This window comes from Harpegnathos saltator, unplaced genomic scaffold (genome assembly GCF_003227715.2).
Source record: "Harpegnathos saltator strain DR-91 unplaced genomic scaffold, Hsal_v8.6 scaffold360, whole genome shotgun sequence".
NCBI lineage: Eukaryota > Metazoa > Arthropoda > Insecta > Hymenoptera > Formicidae > Harpegnathos > Harpegnathos saltator.
Window position 1 is genome coordinate 81673 of NW_020230162.1, and position 21461 is coordinate 103133.

The following is a 21461-nucleotide window of genomic DNA, read 5'->3' on the forward strand; positions in this document are numbered from 1 at the left end:
CTCGCGACTCGTATCCTACGGGGGATTTTCTTTTGTAGTCGTAATTGCAAAGTCCGTCGGAGTTGCAAGGTCGAGACTGAGTTCGAGGTCGAGGTCAGAATTTACCTCGATTCTAGTCTAAAATAGGAAATTCCGGACATTCTCCGGGATTAGCGGATTAGCCGAGAACTTTTATGTCTGAACCTTCTTGATTCTTCACCTCCTCGATCAATTGTCTCGAAGCGCTTGGCCGCGAGAAATATCCTAAGCGACCGCGTCGTTTCCCCACATTCCTCGGAGAGGACTCAAAATGAGAAATTACACGGCCGACGAGCCGTCGTCAGGTCCGTTCACGAGCCCGAGCGTAATTTGTCGGAGCACTTTGACCCTCGGCGGCGTCTAATCTGATAGTTACTGATACGCATCCGATCGAGCCCCGGGGCGCGCTATATCAATACTACCGTCGAGTCGGACGTATATATCTATTGTCCTGGTGCGGATCTGTAATCCCTACTGTGTACCAATTACCTCGTCCATTCTACCTGCGTTGCATGCAAATTGGATTTCGGTTACGGAAGACGCGGCGGAAGAGCCGACCGGAGGGAGAGAGGGAGAGACGGCGGTCGGCCCCGTCTCTCCCTTTCTCCCCCTCACCCCTCCGCCTCTCTCTCTCTCTCTCTCTCTCTCTCTCTCTCTCTCGTATCTCGGCTCGACGACACCGAGAGCTTTCGTCTCATTGCCGAGGAAGACGAACGAGTAGTAGCAGCGAAGGCCGGTGGCGCAAACGAGAGAAGAGGCTGCCTCTTCTCTCGGCCAATTGGACAGCCAGGTAATGCGACGAGAAAGGAGCGTAAAATTAATACTCGTAGAATGCGCTCTGCTTCGTTTTCTCTCTCCCTCTGTCGCTTTCCCTTTCTCTGCAGGACGGTAACAATGGCGTCGGGGGTATCGCTGTCATCGGCGACTCGACGACAATGAGGGTAGTCCTTGATAATCGGCCTTATTTGAAACGCTTCGCTTTCCTCACGGTCGGACCCTTGGACCGCAAGTGAGCGCCCCGTACGCGCGCGGTACCTGACGAGGAGAAACAGAGCCGCCGAAGACGGTCCAAAGGGCACAACGTGGAGGATCTACTTTCTCTTTCTCTCTTTCTCCCTCTGCCCCGCTGGCGATGTTAATCCGATACTACGCAACTCGCTCGTGCCAGTCTCCTTTGAGATGTAACGACCGGCAAACTTTCCTACTGTTACGCCTTTGTGGAAGTTACAGGATCAGTTTATCCTGACGATCGTTCGAGTTGGCGGCGGAAGCCTCGGGGATGGCCCCTCCGGCGGCCACTGCGAGGACGCGGATTCGAATTCGAAGTCTCCCCCCCCCCTCTCTCTCTCTCTCTCTCTCTCTCTCTCTTGTTCTCTAAACTTTGCAGTTATTTCACTTGAGACGCGCGTTCGGCAATGCGAATCGGCAAGGAGAAGACCGACGCCGCAAAATACACGCGTCCCATACGAAATCCTGCGATTTTTTCTCGCAGATGACGCGATCGTTAATTACGAACGAATCATGTATGCGTTCGTGTAAAGTGTGGGAAACGTGGCCGATATCGCTCTCCTCGGGTAGTATCTCGCTTGGGAAAGGAAAGGGAGCATTAAAGGAAGAGATGAACTTTTTTGCGGCAATTTCAGCGGCGCTCGCGTCAATTAAATTACCGCGATGCGCGCGGCCGCGTCCGGGCCCTCGGGTTTCGATCGAGCTGTATAGGAAGCGCACCGCGCGCGAACGCGAGCGCCTTTCCCACGCGGTACGTCTTTAGGCATGGGTATCTCGCTCGAGATTGCATATTAACGCCTACATAATCCGCATCTTCTCGGAAATAAAATGTGTTTTCGAGGCCGCGCGAGAGGCCAAGGTATACACTCGACGATGACGACGATGACGAGAGATTTACCTTGGTCGCGAACGCCAATCTCAAGTGTCTCGTCGATCTCGAGATCAATGTCGCGATAGGAACGTGTCGTAGCGCGAATAAATTTCACTAATGCTGGAAAAGTAACTCCCGCGACTGGACTCTGCAATATAACGTCGTTGAGGAGTTTTTTGTTCAAGGGCCATTCCTCGGAGGGTAAGAGTGTCCTTTTTCTAGATATCGAGCGAGCGCAAAAGTTTGGATAGGTTTCTCAAAGATGTGACTAATCCAGTTTCATGGCAGCATTCATAAATATGTAGATGTGTAATATACAAACGACAAGGACAACAAAGATAACAAAAAAGATACCGGAGAAAGAATGGCGACTTATTAGTAGAATGAAATAGCCGTTTTTACTAAAATTACTCAGTTTACACATTTTTCTCTGTCACCGAGATCCATCAAAACTTTTGCACGTACCCGATTCCAATCGGTCTCTAATCGAAGACTTATCGTCTTCTCGAGTTTCACAGAATCTTAACGAACGCACGAAATTATCCAATGAACAATTACGGATAGAAAAAGGGATTTAAACAAAATATTTCAGAGTATATCGAGGCTTCACGGAAAAAAAGTTTCATATGTAAAATCACGCTTTTGTTTCTCTCCTGACATATCGATATTTCCCATTTACTCGGAGACAGAGAGAGAGAGAGAGAGAGAGAGAGAGAGAAAGGGAAGGATCGAGTCTTACGCGACATTAGCATTCACAAGGGCTGCGGGCTCGTCGTTTTTCGGAAATACAACAACCTGGGCGGGCAGAAAGTCGCGCGATCGACGTGTGAATGCAAAGGAACCAGAGAGGAGCCAGAGGGTGAAAAGGGCACAAAGGACGCGCGATCGACGAGTGGAATGATTCGCGCGGCGAGCCGAGCGTTTCCCCCCTGACGGAACTCCAGAAATCGTCGCATTAATATGGCGCGCGTGAGTCACGCGCGAGAGTCCGTTGTTTAGTCAGCAGACATTCCGTTTTCTGTCGGCGATCGCGATGACGACCGGCGATAATGACGACGACGACGACGACGGCATCGACGGCCAGTCGGCCGGTGCGACGCGTTGCTTGACAATGATGACGCATATAATGGAGAGGGACCGGGGCACGGCCGTTCCTTCCTTTGTCGTGGCTGTTAACGGCGAGGCGCGATGAGAATGCCATTATTTCTTTTCTTTTTTCTCTCGCGCGGCTACACGGCGCGGCCCCGCTCGAAATAGACGCGGACAGAAGTCGCGTACGCGTACGCGTAATCGTTTAACGCAATTACCTCGTCGCCGTGCGGGCGTGCGTGAAATTCCGATACCGCCCGGCGGCCGCGTCGCCGGTATCCCCGTTAGCGCGGGAGGGAAGCTCTTCCGCTTCTTCCGGCTCGCTCGACGCGAAATCTCACACCCGAAAGTTCTAACGGTAACCCGCGTGTTCGGCCGAATCGTCCCGTCTAAATACCGCGGAATCGAATTCCCGGATATTAACGCTTTCGTCGCTGGCGGCCTCGACGCGGTTCTCGCGAAGCAGAAAGCCGCGAGTTTCGAAACAAGAATGGAAATTGGGGGACTTTGCGGTCGTGCTTGGAATCTCTCACTGTTTGAAATTGTACAACACGCGTACCTCCACTTAGGAATTTCTCCCACGAAACCGTCCAACGAAACTGAAGCGCAAATTGGGGGAAACGGAAATTGAATTACGAGACGACAAGACGCAATATCTTCGTCGTAAGTGTCCATTTCGTAATCAAATCTTTATGTAATATTCCTTCTCTTTAGCCGTAAAACAACTTGATACCCCCGTCAGCGAGTGCAGAAGCTAATTTGAACCGAAGAACCACAAAGGGCTTTTTCACGAGGCCGACACGTACACCACTTTCCGAAAACGTCGTTGGACGTTCCCTATAAAAGCAATCCCCCAAACACATACCCCAAAACCGGCCTACTCCGCTGAGACGCCTCGGACAGAGGCGAGCAACCCCCGCGCGACCCTCCCGAACGCCCTCGAGCAGTCGGCCGGCAGCGATTCGCCAACACCCCGTGCGCGACGTTAAGTGATAGACCGCGCGGAGTCGATTGCCACGTACAAGCGTAATATCCCGACGGAGCGAGGGTGACGCGCAGGCTGGGTGCTGGGGAGAAGAGAGCGGCGGCGTGCAACGCGCTCTCGGCTCTCCGCGGGCGCAAGGGTCAGCTACAGATTTTTGCGGCCAGGTCGACCGGCATCGGGCAGCTGGCGTGCGGTCAGCCGCTCTCTGCCCGCAGCGTTGCGTCGGTCGTGCATCACCGGCCACCGTATTAACCCCAAGCCCCCGACGTACTCTCTCCCTCTCTCTCTCTCTCTCTCGTCCGCTCTCTTCGTCTCTCGTGGCTGGTACCGCAGGCCGCAGAGTCCACGGTCCATGCTGCGCCGCCATGGGCCCCGCCGAGTCCTCCGCCGTATACCTGATGATCCCCCCATCCCCTTGGCCTCCTCACTCCGTCGCCGCCGCCGCCGCCGCCGCGGGCACACAGCCTACAATTGCGGCGCCGTATTGCCCATAATCGAGCGCGCGGTTCCTCGCGTCGTACACGAGCGGCCGATACTTCGTCGCGCGTAAGTACGCCAAGTGCGCGCCGATGGCGAAACGACGGAGAGCCGGTGTGTCTCCGGGCGGAGGAGGTACAGGTGAAGGTACCGAGAGATGGATCGGCTTGGCGCATTGACAATGTTGCGACGCGGAGGGGCAAAGAGGGCGCAAAGGGCTATTTTCCATCAGCGACGCTCGGGTTTCCGGTAGTCGCAAAAATTCACCGAGAGCCACGATACGAGGGAATCTTGAAGCGTGATTGAGCGAAACGGAGCTTTTTCGTAAATTCCTTAATGTTCACTCAATGCTTCAAGATCTGATTTTCCTCGATTCCCTGAATGCCTGCGAATATCTTGCTTTCCGAACACAGAGCCGAGTCGCTCAAGCTCGGCTCCCGAGAGACTCGAGATCGCGTCGGGGAGGAAACGTACACGCGCGCGCGCGCGCGCGCGCGACCGGGGTCGAGAGGGGAGCTCTCTCGCAGGGAGAGCTACCGCTCGGAGGATCGCGCAGCGGGCACACAGGTGGCTCTGGTGGGCAGAAAGGTGAAAAGACAGGCGGCGTCGAAGGGCCGGTGGTGGTGCGCGGCGAGCTAGCACGGGCTCTCATATTCCACATAATGAGAGCAACACCGACATCAGACAGGCCGACATCGGCGAAGTAATCGAAAGCCGGTGCCCGGGCTACGGTGGGGCTAATGTAGCAGCGCTTTAGACCGATAAAGTAATTTCGATTGACGATAACCGATAATTGAAGAGAACGAGAACTGCTCTCCCGTCCAGATTTCTCGCCGCGGCCATGGGCGAAGGATTTACCCGCGAAAGCGGGCGCGCGCGTTCGGTAAAAGGATACTTGTTCGCGGAATTGCCGTCTTCCGCGTAAATCGAATTTGCAATTACAGCACAAGAGGCCGGCGACGGTGGAAAAAAAGAAAAGAAAAGAAAAAAAAGAGAAGAAGAAAAATAATCTTAAACCACGCACGCTCCGCCGCGACTCCCATGATGAATCGTTCGGCGACTGCTCGCGCGAAAACTGGAAACGCGCCGCTGGAAACCGCATCGCGGTTCTTTTCTAATTTCGTCGCCGGGCGCTTTGCAGTCGCAGCAGAGGCTGCTACCACATGCTACCATGCGCGTGAGACTTTCGCTCGCTCGTACGTGTGTGTGTGTGTGTGTGTGTGTGTATTTTAAACGAGTAATTCGCAAGGAAACGTCGTACTTACATACTGCCGGCGACATCCGCACGTATCCGTCCGTCCAACATGTCCGTCGCAGCGACGGCCAGGCGGAGCGTGAAACAGAAAAGAAAAGACGATAGTTATACATATCGGCCTCGTCGCTACTAATTAAGACCTTATTGATACAATGCCGCGGCTAGTAGCGCAAGCACAAGCACGATTTGCATGCACGGTCGCGTGCCCTCCTTCTACCCTCCCCTACCCGTCGTCGAGCAAACAAAGTTCAGTATCGCGCGCGGCGCAGCAGATCCATCATCGTTGTCATTACCGCGCGCTGTGGCGGCTCGGCGATTGTAGCGACGAATTATCGCCCGTATAAGCGTCGACGATTGTTGACAGGCGGCAATCACGCCCTGGTCGACCGACGATCGTGTCTACAGCCCGGAGATGGCCAGACGATATGGCGTCGGGGGGAGGGAGGGGGTGAGGGTGAGTGGGTGAAACATCTCGCTAAAGGCTCGTTCGGACGATCGGTATTTTCGATTTTCGGCCAATCGTCGGCCGTCGGCGCTTCAAATCGTCAGCCACCGTCGCCGTCGCGACGTTCCTCCACGCGACGTCGTGAATCGCGGAATCAACATCGGCCGGTACCGTTCGCGCGCGGCCGCACGCACGATATCGCACGTGGGGTACCGTTTGAACGGGGCTTAAGGCGGATTCCGCGTGCAAAACGAGGCGATACACGAGTATCCGCCGGCGCGAGACGTCGAGGCGAGGAAAATCGACGAGATTTCCAAGGCAAAGTACTAGATCGCGCGCGCGGCTACACCGCGCCGGCGATCCGTCATGATCAAGCGGGACCTGTGATTTAATTGTCACCGGTAGCTCTCCGTGACGAGATGGTGGAGGAAAGGCGCGCAGGGTCGGCTGAGTCCTTCGCGAGGTCGACAGCGCACCTTCGCAACGGCCGCGAGGCGGCGCTTTGCTACGCGACTTGCGCGTAGCCGATTTTTCGCTCGGCTTTCGCTCGGCTTTCATCGGCTGGAAAAATGCTTCTTGCGTTTCCACGAGACACGTCCGTTTTTTATCCGACCGAAGGACTAAGCGGCCCGAAGCTGGGCGAATGAAGAAATTTCTTCGAGATTTGGCATAATAACTCGACTAAATAATAATTGCTAACTCGACAATAATGATAAGAGAATAATAATAATCTCTTTTCTTGTGACATTTGTGATTAATAATAATTCACGTGACTTCGCAATGATAAATTTCTCGCAACTTCACGGTTGATAATAATTTTCTCGCGATTAATAATAATTTCTTTTCGATTTTACGATTAATAACTGCTTCGCGACTTGGTGATTGATTATTACAAACAGGCAGAGAGAGAGAGAGAGAAAGAGAGAGAAAGAGGGAACAGCTTGAAGGTCGGAGTCTCTCGGCGGAGAGCTGCCGGTGTCCTCCGCCTCGTTCGAGAACTGAACTGTCATTGCTGACGGGACACGTCAAAGACGGAAAACTTGAACGCTCGTGCGTGATGGAAGTCGAGCAAGGAAAGCGTCCTCGAAGGAGAACGCCGGCCCTGGAAGGCGCAGGAAGGCAATAATCGCGCGAGACGGAGGGGTTGGAAACGCGCGGGGCTAAGATCGGCTTGATTCCACGGCAACGAAACGCAACGGTGTTTCGCGAATCTCGCTCAACGAGAGCGCCACGCGATATCCAGAGACGGGCAATTATAAAACTGCTGTAGAGAGTCACCGCCACCGCGAACACATGTCGCCCTCGTACCACCCCCGCCGGTGCTCCCTGTCCACCGATGTCGACATGGGAGCGAACGCGCGACACGCACGCACGCACGCACGCACACTCGCTCGTTCGCTCGTTTACCGTCCGTCCATTTGTTCGTTCGTTCGTTCGTTCGTTCGTTCGTTCGTTCGTTCGCACGCACGCACGCACGCACGCACGCACGCACGCACGCACGCACGTACCTATGCACGCATGCACACAGTCGGCCGTGTGCTTATGTGCTCGTGTGAGTTCCACAAGTCTGCGTGCGTCGCGGTTCTGTATAATTTGACATGTTGTCGTACACGTTATTATTCAGATAGATCTCAAGATACGCGCGAGTCGAGCGGACCACTCTTCCTCGTTCACCTTCTCCTTTCACCCTCGCCTTCATGAGCCTTCCCGTCCCGACCGTCGTCTTCTCTCCCCGTCTCTCCCTTCGGCCCACCGGTTCGCTCGACTCGCTCGTGATTACGGACGAATTAAATATCGCGCGCGGGTCCGTCGCGTCGCCGCTCGAACGTACATCCTGCGAGAGGGTATCGAGAGCGCGGCTCTCTTTCCCCTTCTTTCTGTCTGCCTCCGATAAATATAGCCGATAAATTAACGGAAGGACTGCAGAGTCGCGCGCGAGAGATGTTCGCGGGGGTGTGGACACTTCGAAGCTGGCGGTGGCGCGTATCGATCAAGGTAACACCGAGGTTTCGACAATAACGAGCGCTTATCGGCCTCGCCGATGTTCCTCGCGGTGAAAAATGAATCGACTTGACGGGGAACGCGAACAGTGCAACGCGGCGCATCTTCCCCCAGAGCTTCTCTCTCTCTCTCTCTCTCTCTCTCTCTCTCTCTCTCTCTCTCCTCTTTTGCTTTTGAAATCCCTCACACCTTAGGCTGAATTCATATTATCCGCTGATAAGAAAGAGTCCAACCAATTTTTTTTAACGATGGTTTCTTTAAAGACGGTTCAGCTGTGATAAGCACGGTGAATGGAGGTCGCGAATACTCCAATGGGAGAGCATCGAGGAATTTTTTTTAACGGAGGATCGACATCGCTCCGACGGATGCATGTGAATGCAGCCTTACACGTAACGCGAGCAGATTGCCGCGCGATCATGAGCGCTAATGAACCTTATTAGCGAGCTATGAGCGGCGAATCGCGCGCGTCGCCTTTTTTATGTGCGATTTATCCGCCGGCCATCGCATCGGCGAACGCGCGTCATTAGAACGACGCACAGGTCCGAATGTGCTAAATATTCAAACGCGCTTAATAAAGCCCCCGCCTGTCGAGCCGAGCCGAGCCGAGCCGAGCCGAGCCGAGCTTCGAGCCACCTGCGCCACCCGTCTAATTATTCAAACGTTTTTAAGTCGCGGCGATTTATATCGAGCAATTAGCTCGGCCTGTAACGCTAATTGGAATGAGACCGCGTGTACACTCGCCGCGCGCGCTCTGTACGACTGATAAACGCGGTCTGTCTCGTTAGTTATCCGCGCGCGCCGTTATCTGCCTTCGGAGCGACGCGTTTCAACAGGATTCTCAATGTAACGCATCGCCATTACGTTTCTTCCGTCGGTGGAATTTTCCATTACCTCGTCGTAGGCGTCTCCGACGATAATCTCGACTTCTCCACGAGAGAGAGAGAGAGAGAGAGAGAGGGGGGGGGGGAGAGAACGCGGTATGTTATGAGAGACAGTGATTTCGCCGGCGAGATTTCATCGATAACGATGTCTGTCGAAATCGAACAATGTTTCTCGATAATATGCGGCAATTGTTGTCACGAGGATCATGCTCGTGTTTTTATCTTTGATCGTTTCTTTTTCCTTTGATAAGTGAGGTCGCGACTCTTTTTCTCGATGTTATCACACGCCTATTATTTTTCTCGCCGACACGAGACATCTGATGCTTCTTTGTTCCTTTTTATATTTAGAATCTCAGATATGCATGCTCGCCTTATAAACCGTGCACTTTTATAAACTACTTTGTTTTGTAATTTATTACATCTCGTAGGTTGCGCTTGAAAATAGTCTACGCCTCGGTCGATGTTTCGAAGCACCGGATGAATTATGGCTTAATAACAATAATTATAAGAATAATAATTTAAGAACGTTTTCCAGGTTTTTCGACATGCGAATTTTTATTGTCGTCGGTGAATCAGTTTTCAATTTCGCCAGGCGCGCTGAAGCGAGCGGCGGACACGTGGGGAAAATACGGCGCGATTAAAGAGACTATTAAATCAACTTGCCGCGCTAAAAACATAAATAACAAGGGTCGTGTGTTTTATAGTAGTACGTTTAGGGAAACGCGGCAAGAAGTGCGAAATGCGAGCGGTACGCACTCCTCGGCAGTAACACGCGCGCACGCGCGCATGTGCGTGCGCGTATATGTGCGTGTGCGTGCCGCTTGTGTGCAGTCATTATGCGTATCGTTAAAAAGCCCTATATACGCGAGCACATCACTTTATATCTTCTGCATTTTTATTCATCAGCAGTGAAAAGATACGTTTATCTCGCGCGCGATATTTTCGTCATAATTACGGCATTACCGTCTGACAGCCCGAACGAGGGATGCGTCGGTCGACCCGGGAAAATTCATGTTCGTCGTGTGAAAACATAAATTAAAATATGTTAACAATGCCGGCTGTATCAATCAACGTCCGTCTAGGTAAAAGGCAGGCGCGAAGACGCTTCGTCATTAGGAGCTCACCTTTTAGGCGCCTTCCCCAAGGAGGCTGGGGAGTGCGTCGCCGGTTCATCAGTTACGTTTTCTCGAGTATCTTTACGATTAATTCTCACGTTACTTTTCAACTCTTGCGACGGTCTCCCCCCATTTCCAGTTCCCCTCTCCTCGTCGTAGTATCAATCATGCACTAAAACTTACGACGACGAAACTAATTTCTCATTTCACTCGTAAATATATTGTCACTTTTGCGTATATATAAAGGGTGTCCCAAAATTCACGCGAGAAATAATTTTGATAGAAAACACAGGTTTATAATTAAAAATTGTAAATTTTTTATTGATTCATACAGTATACAGTATAGGGTTATGTATGGAATAGCATATCAGGTAAACGGCCACAGCGGAGAGAGTTCGTTGAATGGATTATGGAACAACAACAAGTGGATGCTGATTTTTCGAACAAAATCATCTTCAGCGATGTGGCTCATTTTCATCTGGATGGTTTGGTTAATCGACAAAATTGTCGCATTTGGGGTTCAGAAAATCCACGTGTGATTGTTGAGAAACAAATGCATCCACAACGTGTCACTGTTTGGTGCGGATTTTGGGCTGGAGGCATCATCGGACCATTCTTCTTCGAAAATGTGGCTGGTCAGGCAATAACAGTTAATGATGCTCGCTATCGCGACATGATAATTCAGTTTTTTGTGCCTAAATTGCAAGATATGGATGTGATTTCAACAAGACGATACCACATGCCATACAGCCCGAGAAACAATTCAATTACTGCATGAGTCATTTCCTGGTTGTGTAATTTCCCGTTTTGGTGAGATCAGATCAGGCCGCCCAGATCATGCGATTTAACGCCGTTGGACTTGTTTCTTTGGGGTTTTCTGAAGTCTAAGGTTTATGCCAACAAGCCCACGACCATCCACGCCTTGAAGGAGGAAATTGAGCGCTGTATCAACGAAATTCAGCCACATTTATGCAAAACGGTCATGGAAAATTGCAACAAAAGAGTGCATATGTGCCAGCAAAGCCGTGGAGGCCATTTACCCGATATGCTATTCCATACATAACCCTATACTGTATACTTTATATGAATCAATAAAAAATTTACAATTTTTAATTATACACCTGTGTCTTCTATCAAAATTACTTCTCGCGTGAATTTTGGGACACCCTTTATATATGCCACAATTTATAAATCATGTAAAAAGATCTACAAACACGTCCCGCAGGTCCGACTTTCACGAAATTTCTTAACCGCACGGGGTCGTTCGCGTAACCGAGACTCCGCCTCGTAAAAGAAGAAGAAGAAGAAGAAGAAGAAGAAAAGAAGATCAGATGCAATCACGACGCGTACATTCGTAAAGAAGAAAAAAAAAAAAGAAAAAAAAGAGCGAGAGCGTGGCGAAGCCGAGGGAAACACGCCTTTATAATGCTATTATTCAAAGTCGAACACGAGCGATTATAGCGGCGGATAACGATGTTAGATGTGGCATGTAAATACCGCGGCAGATAACGCATCTACCACCAGGTGCCCTTTTATCACTGAAACGCGCTCTGTAATTTTGAAATGTCGTCTCGTTGCGTTATCTCGCTTCCTGTCCGCCGGGACACCTTCGCGAGCGCACCTCGTCTGTCCGGCGGGTGTCTTCGACGCGCACCTTCTCCTCCTCCCGCTCCTCCTCCTTCCTCTTTATAACGACGACTTCGTAGCGCGACAATTAACCACTCGCTCGGACACACCTTCGTTTTGTCCGTCGACCTCAAGCGTCTCGAATCGTCAAAGCTGATCGTCCGTGACGTCATATACCGTATATCGCATCTGCTGCACAACTATCGATAAAACTATCGGCAGTGCAACTCTCACTCTCTCTCTCTCTCTCTCTCTCTCGCGGATGTCCCGCGTCTACACATGCATAACGCGACGGGGTTTGTCTCTAGTCGCATACACCGGGGAGATCTCCCGCGATAGATATAGCGCCGGCCCTAAACATCCGCCATTATATTAAATTGTGTATATTTCCCTTCATAATTGCTCGAATTATACGCATTATGTAAATCGGTATGTTAATGCCCCCTCTCTCTCTCTCTCTCTCTCTCTCTCCCTTCTTCCTGCCTCGGCTCTTTCGCTCTTCCCGACGCACCCTTAGCGCGCGCGCGCGCGCTCGCTCGCTCGCGTACGATTCTTCTTCTTTTCTTCGCCCTCTGCGCGCGAGCGCACGGCGCGCTTTTGCCCGCCTCGCTGGGGATTACAGCAATTTCGCTTAAGCGCGCGCGCTAAATGTTACTTTATGCTTCTTTTATATCCAGCCGGTATCGCCGGCCAGGCAGGTAGGCAAGCAGGTAGGAAAGAATCGAGGCAGGTAGGCAGAGGCGAACTTTAGATCGCGCGCGCGCGTTTTAACGCACGCCACTATTTACATAATATTCCGGCAGATCCGTATCGTCGCGTCGCCCGAGATCGCGGCACGGTCCTCGTAATCGCGCTTTACTGCGCTCGGCGCCGAAATCGGCGCCGATCGCCCTCGCGATCCCGTTAATCATCCAGATCGTCGCGAGGGACGAACGCGTCGTTGCGAGCGCTGAGAGAACAAACGACCGCGACCGGCGCATGAGAAATCAGATCCTCTTGATAAAGCTGATCTTTATAGCTTATCAAAGCTCAGCGAGTCGTGCGACGAGCAAGCGTGGAGGAGAAATCGCGGATATTCCAGATGGCAGACTCTTTCGCGTTCTCTTGACGTCGCGACAAGAGCGCTTTGTCGATTTTAACTTTACGTTTGCTTCTCGTTTCACCTACATTTCAGCGATGAAGACACAACCGCGCGCGCGTTTACAACGAGAGACAATGGCGTCAATCCTCACTCAGCTCGATTTCCATAATATCGCGGCCGCCGATATGACAAGCGCGAAATAACATTTGCTGCGAAGAAGAGAAGAATGGCGATACGACGCGGCGGGCACTCGTGGTCGTTAAGACGCTATCTCAAGAGACGTCCGCAGTTTAACGCGTTGATAGGACGTTGATAAGCTCGTGTGTTTCATTATTAAAATTATCGATCGGGCGACTTCTCTCGACGCCGGGTGCGCATTCGTCGAGTTGGGCAAGCGGCGATAAGTAATCGCGCGATAATCATCGTTACACGCCTCGAACATCATTTCGCATTTATCTTCATTTTTTCAGACAGCTGCGGGCCGCACGAGGAGCGTCCGTCGCAGCGCGACCGGAGAAAACTCGAGGGAAGTAACTCGACGGAACTATCGGAAACTATCTTACAGCCGCGGATGATTTCATCGTGGATACATTGCTTGGTCCCCTTATTCCTTTCAAGGCGAGGTCAAACGCCGCGAATGCTCTTCCTTTCCCCCTCTTTCCTTTTCTCTTTTTGCAAGCGCCTCTTTTACCGCAAAAATTTGCCTCAACGACCAGTAGGTAATTCCGCGTCTCATTACCGGCGCCAATTATCGAATGGACGATTGGATCAGGTGCGGTGGCAAACGATGCCTCGACTACTCTCAATCAAGCGATGGACGAGACGAGAAGGACGACGATCAACGGCAATTTCGATGATGATACGGAATTATCCAGCGCGAAGAGAACGCGCGGTATCGCCGAGGAAGGTATTCGCCACGGAACTCGGACTAGTAGTCCTCGCTCCGTTGCGCCCCCCCGAAAACCTCCTCAATGTTTCGCGCGAGATATTAATATATTTCGCAATATATATGTGTGTGTACGTACATATATTTATATTTATATACATATCGATGTATACATATATATATATATATATATATATGTCGATAGAACGATCCGCGGTCACGGATCCGCGGGCGAACTTCGTTACAGTGTTGCCGTATGATTTTCCATGCAAATTGAGTTGTTCGCCTGTCATTATGCTAATAAAAGTAATGGCGCGACGCACTGGGGTAATGCAGCTGTCGTAAATGAAGCACTGCGCGGCAGCGGCACCGGCGAGATCCGCCACCGAAGATGCATCGCGAATCGCGACATCGCGACATTTTTTCGCGTTCACCCGCTCGACCAAGCGACCGACCGACCGACCGGCAGGTTTCGTCGTCGCCGTCATCGTCATCGTCATCGGCGCCCGGTCGCGACAGGTGGCTGACGAGTCCGCGGTGAAAGTCGTTTCGAGTTCTCGGGTTCCTCTTCTTGCGCGAGGAAGGAGCGCGCACGGCCGCGTCCCTTCATTAAACCGCGGACAATACCGCCGGGGGAAAAAAAAAGCGAGATGTTAAATTCATCGCGCGCGTCAGGCGAGCGAAAGGGAAAGCGAGTAAGTCGGATTTGTCCCACGATTAGTTTTCACCGTTCGCGTACACAACGTCGTCGTCGTCGTCGTCGTAGTCTCGTCTGCGAAATTGAATAAGAGGAGATCCTCTCGCGCGCGCGCGCGAATAGAAACTCGAGCTCTCCTGCTCCGCCGGAAACGTTCTCATCATTCCTTTGCAGAGTGCAACGGGATTCAAGTTACCTGGATTTTTCTCTCGCGAGCCACGTGGAAACACAGATCGCTCTGATCGATATCTGCAGCTTTTTTTTTCCATGGAATCTGCGTGCGCGCGTAATGGGAAAAGAATGCGAAAAATAACGAGAATGACGAGAAGAAAAAAAGAAAAAAAAAAATAACGAGAAAAATACGAAGAAGAAGGAAAATTGTGCAATTAACAGGAAGAAGTGAAGAAGCGAGGAATTTTTTACGTGAGACATAAAATAATGAGAACGACCGAAAATTGACAAACACGATCCCTTCGAATCGATCAACGACTCGTGGGGCCACGGTAGCACTCGCCGCGCGAAACGCATAGCGGGCAATGTCGGCTTCGACAGACACGCGCGATTCTACGCGAGAATTCGCAGCTTTTCACGATAATGCCGGATTGCGCTTACGCAAGACGCCAAATTGCGCGCCGTCGTCGAAAACAACGACGAGCGATAATTAAAGCGCTCGCGCGTCATTTAACGCGCGGCTTCCCGCGACCGCGCGCGCGAAATTCTCCATTGATGATGCATTCGGATTCGAGATGAGGATAGAACGCGAGCGTCCTTCTCTCTCGACCGCGAAAACGCAGGCTCGCGGTGGGCAGAGTCCGCTCGGTTTCTCACAAAGCGCGGACGAGCTCGTCGTCACCGTCGCCGCATCGTGGGACTGATTGCGGAAACGCGTTGCTGCCGCGCTGCGCGCAGCGTTACGTGCGTGCATAATGCATATCGCGTGACTCCGTCACGGATCCGGACAGTTACAACGTGTACACGCGTAACAATATCGCGTATCACGGCGAATCTCTCTCCTACCGACGTCTGGCATTTTAATCGAAGCCGCGAGCAGGAGGGAGAAGGAGCGAGAGAGAGAGAGAGAGAGAGAGAGAGAGAGAGAGTGTGTGTGTGTGTGTGTGTGAGAGAGAGAGAAAGAGAGAGAGAGAGAGAGAGAGAGAGGGAAGGGGGCAGGGAGGGGGAGAAATGGATCGCCGGGAATGTGCATCCTCGTGCGTGCGATAACATAACGAGCGTACGTGCGTACTAATAATAAAATGTAAGCCGCGCGCCTCTCTTTCACGCTTCTTAGGGCTCACGCACGAACACGGACGTGTGTAGCAACGGGCTCGACCGGTGTATGTGTGTGTGTGTTGCGTTGTGTAGTACAATTACGCTATCTTCAGTTAGATCTATGCTAATGACACTGTTGGCGGCGCGTTATCACGCGATCACGATCGCGAAATGGGCGTGACACTTTTTACAGACGAATCGCCGATCAATCTGTCCTTAGTCTCTCTTGTCACCTTCTTGCCGCAACGCAATCGAGACTTGCGCCTTGGCAAGTACAAAGTACGCGCGTCTGTTAATCGTCGGCGTTCGCGAGGAGAATACGCCGAGAGATGTTCGCGCGCTTCCCCGTCGAGTCGAAATTCTGCTCTCGCACTGATCCTGCAAGTTCCGTCGAACTTGAGGCATCAGCGGGAAAGCCTGAAGTACGCAACGCTACGCAGGCTATTCTCTTACCTCGACGCTGCGCAGATGCTGCTTACTCGCTGCTGTCTTCGTCCCGTTGAAGTTTGAAGAAGCTTGCTCGGGAGCTACTTAATATTTGGTTATTCCGATATTCCTCTTTCGCGCGACCTCAATTTTTCATTTCGACGAGCAATGTATATTAATAATTGTGTAACTTGCTTCATCGTAGATGAAGTGTATCGAATAAGCAAATATTAAATAATCCAATAAATAAAAAAGCAACACATTTTTACCATCCATAATCTCTTTGTCTTTTTCTTTCTTTCTCCTCCTTTTTCTTCCTTAAAAATCTCGGTGAAATTTCAAGCTCTTGAAAGAGCCGATATTGTAGGAGGCAAGAATAACACTTGCGCGTGCAATAATGCTGCTTCTCACAATCACGATACGATGACGATCCAGTCGGTTCCAGGACGGATCGCAGGACGCAAGACGTAGCGGCAGTCCTAGCGGCGGTTCTTTTCTCCACTTCTTTTACAGATATCTAAATCCTAACGAAATTTCTAACGCCGGTATAGAAATAATAACAGAGAGATTACGAAAGAAGAAAGTCTGTTGCTCGCCATTCATCATTTATCTGTTGATCATTACCGGATGATTTAACATCTGATAATCGCAACACTCTGCGCGCGCGTTTGAGGAAGCGTTACGTAAAAATAAAAGTTACATAATTCATAGTCACCGGCTATTGAGAATAAAAATGAAACGCAGATGGAGACTGTCAGGAGCATCGAATATATTCAATAAGATCCTCGAGAGTTGCTCCTTTCGTCAAAACTCCAACAACAAAACGGCAAGCAGCGGCATCAAGAAGCGGCAGTCTGTGTTTCCCATCAAGTTCGACGCGAGAGAGAGAGAGAGAGAGAGAGAGAGAGAGAGAGAGAGAGAGAGAGGAGAGAGAGAGAGAGAGAGAGAGAGAGAGAGAGAGAGAGAGAGAGAGAGAGAGAGAGAGAGAGAGAGAGAGAGAGAGAGAGAGAGAGAGAGAGTTGCGGGTTTACCGAACGCGCTTACCAAAATTCCCACTCATTTTCAGTCAATTTGATCGGACAAATCGGACCGCCTCATTCCGACACGGCGTATTAGACCCGAGCTCGTTACTACACGCGATGCGAGGCCGATTCGCAGAAACATTCGATACGCCTGCCGTAATCGCGGCTTATCGCAATTAAAATTATGCGCTGACTACGTTGTAGAACAATTACGCTATCCGCCAGCGAATCTGTATTAATAACCATAGAGTAATAACAGCTCACTTTTTCACCGTCTAGACGCTACCACCTCCCGAGGCTTATCTAACTGCGCGCGACCCATTATGCGTTTGATGAGAACGTTAAGATCGTGGCATGACGGTCGCGAGATGGCCGGGCCACTCTTGTTCCGGTATGAACTTTTAAATTTGTTTACGATTAGTTCCCCATTTCCCGGCCGGTCTCGTAATTAAGCAACGCCGAGGGGAACAGTTACTTTTTAATTAGCTTAATTAATACCGGAGAGGATCCACCGCGTTTCCGAGCTTCCGTTCCTTCTTCTGCCATCCTTTCGTCTACACGACAATCGTCGCGGATCGCGCGGCGTTCTTGCCGTCGCTCGCTCGATTCGCCGCGGCCGGATCGGATCGAAATCGGCGCGCGGGATCCGAAAGGCGACAGACGCGATTTGTAAACGGCTGCGCGCCGGGAAAACTACCGGGATGACGAGGCACGCCCGCTGTGCCTTTACGAGCTGCAGGTTCAGCCTGTCGGCCAATTACACCTTCCACAGTTAGGTGGTTCCCCGTCTTAACGGGCAGTTAGTGCCAACATAAATGTCCTTGCTGCACGCTTTTAATTGCCCGCTTATAGCGCCGCTCGCGATCCGTTGGCCTACGTGGCCGCGACTGCAAAGAAAAAGGGGGAAGGGCGCAAGGACGAGCCGCACGCGGAAATTCGATGGACAAGGAGATAAACGCGAAAGAGAGAGAGAGAGAGAGAGAGAGAGAGAGAAACAGAAACAGGAATCGCGAGAAGCGACCGTCGTCGGTCGCTTCGCGAATAATCGCGCGGATCGTCGCAGAGGATACCAACAACTGCGTGGATTTCGACATTTCCTCGCCGAGAGAGTCCTTCCTCGAGGTGTGCATGAAGTCGTGAAGTATGAGCGGCCACCGCGCTATCCCTTCGGGATAAATTTCGCGCGCGATCTTTCTCTCTCTCTTCTCTTCGGCGAGCGATCGTTTACATCTCGCGCCGCGCAACATCTCGATTGTAACCGCGCGCTGAATTTACAATGTCGGAGCCGCGCGACAAAGCGCGACGTCCGTTCGCCTCAAACATCCCCCCCCCCCTGCGTGTGCTCCGGTACCGAGTAACAGCGCAGAGAAGAAATTTCGCCGATCCTCATTATAACTCACTGAGTTGCCCGCCGGAGCCAGCGTTTTTTTCACGTGGGCGTGGGTGCGACACTCGGATCGCCGCCGTGGGGCCTCATCGTCGTAGGGCCCATGGCGGAAGGTCGCTCGGATGGGCGCGCAGCCGCTCAGTGATAACTCCTGGCGGAGGAAGAGGAGGGAAAGGGGGGATATAGCCGAATTTCGGTTATTAATTCCGTGAGGGCCGCGACGGGGTGCTACGACCCCCTCGTGCGTGTCAGCCGGGGTTGGCCCTTCTTCGTGGGCTCGCCCTTGGGACCCCTCTGAGACAATGGCCGCCTGCAGCGTCGGATGTCTCCGACGACGTCTGCGGACCCCCGCCGCCACGGTCGCAGTTTTACTACTATAGAGACGTCAGTTATCCGTCCCGTCATTTCGTATTCGGGGCCCGGGTCTCTCGCTCTCGCGGGGCCCCTTTCCGATTTATCGGGACGAACGCGCGGTCGCCGCCGCCGGCGCGGCAACGACCGGCCGACGTCGTGGTCGCCGTAAACGTGCCGGAATCACGACGTTGCTTTCTTTTTCCCTGCCTCTTTTTCTGCCGATAATCGGCCATATTTACGGATTCCTTGTTCCCACGAGCGTGTGTTTGTGTTTCTCGCGGTCCACGGGAAGTTCAGGGCGGTGAGGTGATCCGTGCCGGGGCCGAAGGGAATCATTACATCATACGTACAATCAATGAGAGACGCGGATGCGAGCGGGTAGAGGTTAAAACCGATAATTTGTGAGGCTGGTACATACTTAATTCGCGTTTCGTGCGTTGCGCGAGCGTCGTTATTATTTCAATTAATTAGGTACCGTTCCCCGTCATTCATTATCGCGGGCTAGGAGCGGAATAATAATCGCCCTGTCGGGGTCGATCGGGCCCGCGTAGTACATTTTTCAACGCAACGTGCTTGTGCGGAACTTACATTACAGAACATGTATCGGTACACTCGGCGGAAATCAATAGAGTCAAAAGAGTCAGCAATAATCTCACTGAGCGTACTTTAAATAACACTCTGAAATTCCTTGGAGCAAAATTCCACTCGGAGAATGACAGCCGAGTGATTCGAGACGTTGAGTGGCTTGTTCACTCGTATGCGAGTGAGTTATATTTCAGCCTCGAAATATTTTTACTCAGATACAAAAGAAGAGAAATCTCGGCCTGATCGACCGAAACATTCGTTCCGGAAGTCGGCAAGACATCTTGCGAGAATTTATCCGTTAGGACCTCACTCGGCCTCGAACAATTGCGAGCGGCGACACGCATCGCCGCCTCGCACGAGGAAACTCGCTCCGCGAAATTCAGAGAGCAGATGAGAAGAAAAACAAGCAAGGTACTCACGCCCTGTTCACCCGTTGCGACGATATCCCACGTCGATCCCGCGTCGAGCCCGGGCGTGTATGGAACAACAAAAATGCACAGCGGTTAATAACCGCCGACCGATCGGCGAGCGGCGTTCCGCGGCCGCGCGAATCACCGCGGCCCAGAGTTTCGGTTACGGGGTTTTATCGCGGGCTCCAGGGCGTGCCTTCGCACGGCATGCCCTCTTACCGATTAGCAATGTAAACTACATGCATGTTGATACGCGGCAAGTAAGTTCTCGAGACGCCGCGAGAGCCCACCGACGCTTGCGCGAATTCTCTCCCGTGCGCTCCCGCGCGCCGGAGAGAACCGCCGCCGCGCGAACGGCGGCGCTCCGCGATTAATCGCCGGCCATCGTCGGTTTTCTCGGAGCCCGCACCCATTACTTTGTAGCATTTGGCGGCACTTAATGACCCATACTCACGGAAGTCGGATCCTGGGCCAGCACATGAAACAGAAAAAGCGTGAACGTACGGGTCAGACATGCTGCTCAAAATTCACTATACGCTACGAAACGTTTAATTTTCAATTTTAAGGATCGACCGTAGCAACGGCGGCGGCGGCGGCGGCGGCGGCGGCGTACTTACCGCCGCCGCGCGGATACTTCCTCCGGTAGCCAGTTTCAGCCTTATTGTTCCTCTTTTTAAATTGCATTTCGTTTAGAAATTCCGCTCGCGCAACCGTCGCTCGTACGCGCGCAGGTGAGTGACTGACTACGTGCTTACACGGGGAGAAAGGGGCGGGGGGCAGGACAGTGGACATTATGCGGGCATAATAATCGGATTGTAATCGGCCATGCGACGAAATAACGCGCCCGCCCCCCTACCCCCGTGCTACGTGCATAATGTCACGCAGTTTCTAAGTATAAAGACGTTCAACAATTTGTTATGCATGCCTCGGTGGACGAAAATTGCATTTAATTCGCCGTCGCCCTCCGTTCCACCGGGCGACCGTGGGGCCGAGAGGACGCTCCGTTGACTACATAAATGTAGATGTTCCATTTAAAAAGCCATTCTCGCGTGTTTAGCATAATACGTAATCGCGCGAACCGCCGTCCGCCGGATTATTCCCGCGTCCGTCGTCCGCAAAAGGGTTACCGCGTCGTTAATCGTAAGGAAAGAGAAAAGAGGAAAAAGTGATGGGGGGGGGGTGTGGAGGGGGGAGGGAAAGGGACGACGAAAGCGGAGCGCAAAAATATCCCGGCCCGATCGACATTCCCCCCCCGGGTAGTTTATTATTCCTCGCGCGCAGAGAGGGCACTCGGTCGAAATATAAAGCGTCAAGAATTCGCCTCCTTTCCTTTCTCGCGCGCGATCTCGGTGCGGGTAACGTAATATCGTCAATCCTTCTCCTCGTTGCACAATGCACACGCGCGCGCGGGAAGCTGTGTGAATTTCGTAAAAATGTCGATAAAAAATCCACCGTCATTTCATCTCGCTTGACCGACGCAGCGCGAACGCTTTCGTTCTCTCTCTCTCTCTCTCTCTCCCTCCCTCTCTTTCAAATTCGTCCGACGATCCATCTTCGTTCCCCGGTTCCCGCT

The 21461-nt window shown here is 52.0% G+C and overlaps 1 protein-coding gene across 1 annotated transcript in view; it reads right to left on the reverse strand.

The window, feature by feature from the left end:
- Nucleotides 1-21461, reverse strand: part of LOC105188629 (uncharacterized) — a 109301-nt gene that overhangs the window by 11847 nt on the left and 75993 nt on the right. The window contains exons 7-8 of the mRNA XM_025300401.1: nt 19898-20354; nt 19308-19310 (exon numbers count right to left, since the gene is read on the reverse strand). Coding sequence (XP_025156186.1) covers nt 20325-20354 — 30 coding nt within the window. The 3' untranslated portion in view covers nt 19308-19310; nt 19898-20324. The remainder of the gene's footprint in view (nt 1-19307; nt 19311-19897; nt 20355-21461) is intronic.